The sequence below is a fragment of the Penaeus japonicus genome, unplaced genomic scaffold (assembly GCF_977035675.1).
Source record: "Penaeus japonicus unplaced genomic scaffold, GWHDUDI00000001_assembly GWHDUDI00000021, whole genome shotgun sequence".
Lineage (NCBI taxonomy): Eukaryota > Metazoa > Arthropoda > Malacostraca > Decapoda > Penaeidae > Penaeus > Penaeus japonicus.
In genome coordinates, this window is record NW_028234423.1 from 9,641,250 (window position 1) to 9,643,749 (window position 2,500).

Here is a 2,500-nt window from a genome sequence, read left to right on the forward strand (position 1 = left end):
TTATTATTTTAAATGTTCTCAGATATAAGTACAGTCAAAATCAATTGACTACCATGTTTTACAGTCTGGGATAGGAGGGGTTATAGATACTAGTACAGGCCTGCTCTGAAAGTCTTGTTGTTTTATTCATAAGTTTTGTGAGTGAAAAGTGCCTCATGCTTGTAGATATATACAACTATATATTTTTACAGTGCACTTTTCCCCTTTTAGATATAGATTAAGTTATGATGTTTTATGCAGATTACTGATTTTTTTTTACTAATCTACAGATACTTAAATTCGCAACACATCCAGAAGCAGAAATTTAGTGATGCAGACCTTACATATGGTTCAATGCAGATGGACATGTCAGAGCAGCTGCTAGAAATTGGTAAATATTATTGGATTTATTTATTGGGAAGGAATTTTAAGGTGTTCCCTTTTTGCTGCTGCTTTCATTTACACTGTATAAATTGGAGTACATGTATGACTGAATTTGTTTTGTGCAGAGGGATAACACGAACAGATAATTTGTTTTCAGTTACTGAAATTTATGTCTTATTTTGCCATATTATACCTGAACTGGCAGGTAATTGTAAATTAAAATGGAAATCCTAATGTTTTCTACTTTACTAAAGCATTTTAGATTTTAGATGCATATTTAAAAAAAATACAGTCATATAATTTTTAAAGTTCAGTGATGTTTAAATGTAATTTCTTGAAACCAGCACATACATGTACATGCACACAAATGAATGCACGGTCACCCAAAGAAATACTCGCATCCACTTCCACCTCCATATATCCACACATGCACACTTCATACCAGTGACCTACCTAACCCTCTTTCTCAACCCAAGAGAAGTGATAGTGCATTCTTCTTTCCACTCTGATTCAATCAACACAAAAAATACAGTTGCTATTTTGGCATTATGGGACTTGGCAATATTGCAATTATTTTCTGGCTTCGTTTGTAATACAGGTTGCTTATGTCTTCATCTGGGCATGACTAAAATTAGTACACATATCCTTTACATACTAAAAACACAGTAATTATTACCAGTCCAAGATTATAATCATCACATCTACACACTTGCATACAAATGCATGCATAATTGCCCAAAGAAATACTCACACTCATTTCCACCCTCACTTACCCCCCCCCCCCCCACACACACACACACACACACATACTTCATCCCGATTACCTATCTAAACGCCCTCCTTCAATACCTCCCTTCACCCCCTTTGCCTCTGCCTCTTCAGGGGAACTTGGTCTGGAGATCTGGCAGCGAGAGATGATCCGGCCACTGCAGAAGCGTCTGGTGGGCGTTTTGCTCATGGGAATCCAACAGGATCGGACGGCAGCTGCCACTGACGCCCCAACCTCAACCATTCGTGGGGTCATTCATTCATTTGTTGATGTTAATATGTATAAAAAGAAGTCTACTTTACAGGTAGGGTTTAGATGGTGTGTGTGAATAATGGTCTTGTTCAGGATATGCTTTTTATCTTAATTTTTTTTCTGTCTTTCCCAGCTCATTAAAATTTTCTTCTTCCTTTAATTATTTATTTTTTCCTTCTTTCATCCTTTCTTTTTCTTTCTTTCTTACTTGATGAACAGGGTTCATTGACAATTCAAAAGTTAGTTGCATTGATCTCACTTTCTCTTTGTGTTGTTAATGTGAATTGAGTAATAGACTATTTATTTTGTTTAGTGTCACTGTGTTATGTTCTCTCATGGAAATTTCTTTGCCATGTTCCAGCTATATGAATCCATATTTGAGGGTGCGTTGTTAAGAGAAACGGGGTCATTTTACCGAAAGGAAGCTTCAGCCTTACTTCAAGACTGCAATGTTTCACAATACATGGAATGTGTCATTGCACGGTTAGCAGAAGAGGAATTGAGAGCTACCAAATTTTTGCCTCCAAGGTAAGATCAGTTAGGATAAGGTTAATTGTTCTAAGTGCTTAAAGAAAATGGTGAATGGAAAAATATACATATCTATGATTTTTCTCTCTTTTTTTCACACTTTTTTGTACACCTGTTCAAAAGTTAGTTGCATCGCATTGAACTTGCTGCACACTATCTGTTTCAAACTTTCTCTCTATTTTATTCATCTCCCCCCTCCTCTTCCTCCCTAGTCTTTCTTAAATTCATTCTCCCATTTCTTATTCCACCCCTCAGCTCTCACCAGAGAGTCGTGAAAGAAGTCCAGGACAGAATGGTGGCAGACCACCTCTCAACAGTGCATGCGGAGACTGGCTCCATGGTGAGCTCGGAGAGGACCAGAGACCTCTCTAACATGTACACTTTGCTGCGGCCAGTCCCCAACGGGCTCACGGTGCTCGTTCACCAAGTTAAGGATCACATCAAGCAACAAGGGCTTCAGGCTGTTACCAGTCTCAAAGGAGATAATGTGAGGCATTTTGTTGGTGGTGGTGGTATATTTGATGATGATATTCCTAGGGATATTAGTATTGTTGTAGTTAGATCAAAATCTAAATAAAGTATGAATGA

General features: G+C 37.8%; 1 protein-coding gene across 2 annotated transcripts in view; it reads left to right on the forward strand.

Annotated features, from left to right (window-relative positions):
• Cul2 (cullin 2) overlaps positions 1–2,500 on the forward strand; it is a 15,975-nt gene that overhangs the window by 5,556 nt on the left and 7,919 nt on the right. For both annotated transcript variants that reach the window (XM_043025344.2, XM_043025345.2), the window contains exons 4-7: positions 270–370; positions 1,246–1,436; positions 1,746–1,912; positions 2,168–2,399. In XM_043025344.2, the coding sequence (XP_042881278.1) occupies positions 270–370; positions 1,246–1,436; positions 1,746–1,912; positions 2,168–2,399 (691 nt within the window). The remainder of the gene's footprint in view (positions 1–269; positions 371–1,245; positions 1,437–1,745; positions 1,913–2,167; positions 2,400–2,500) is intronic.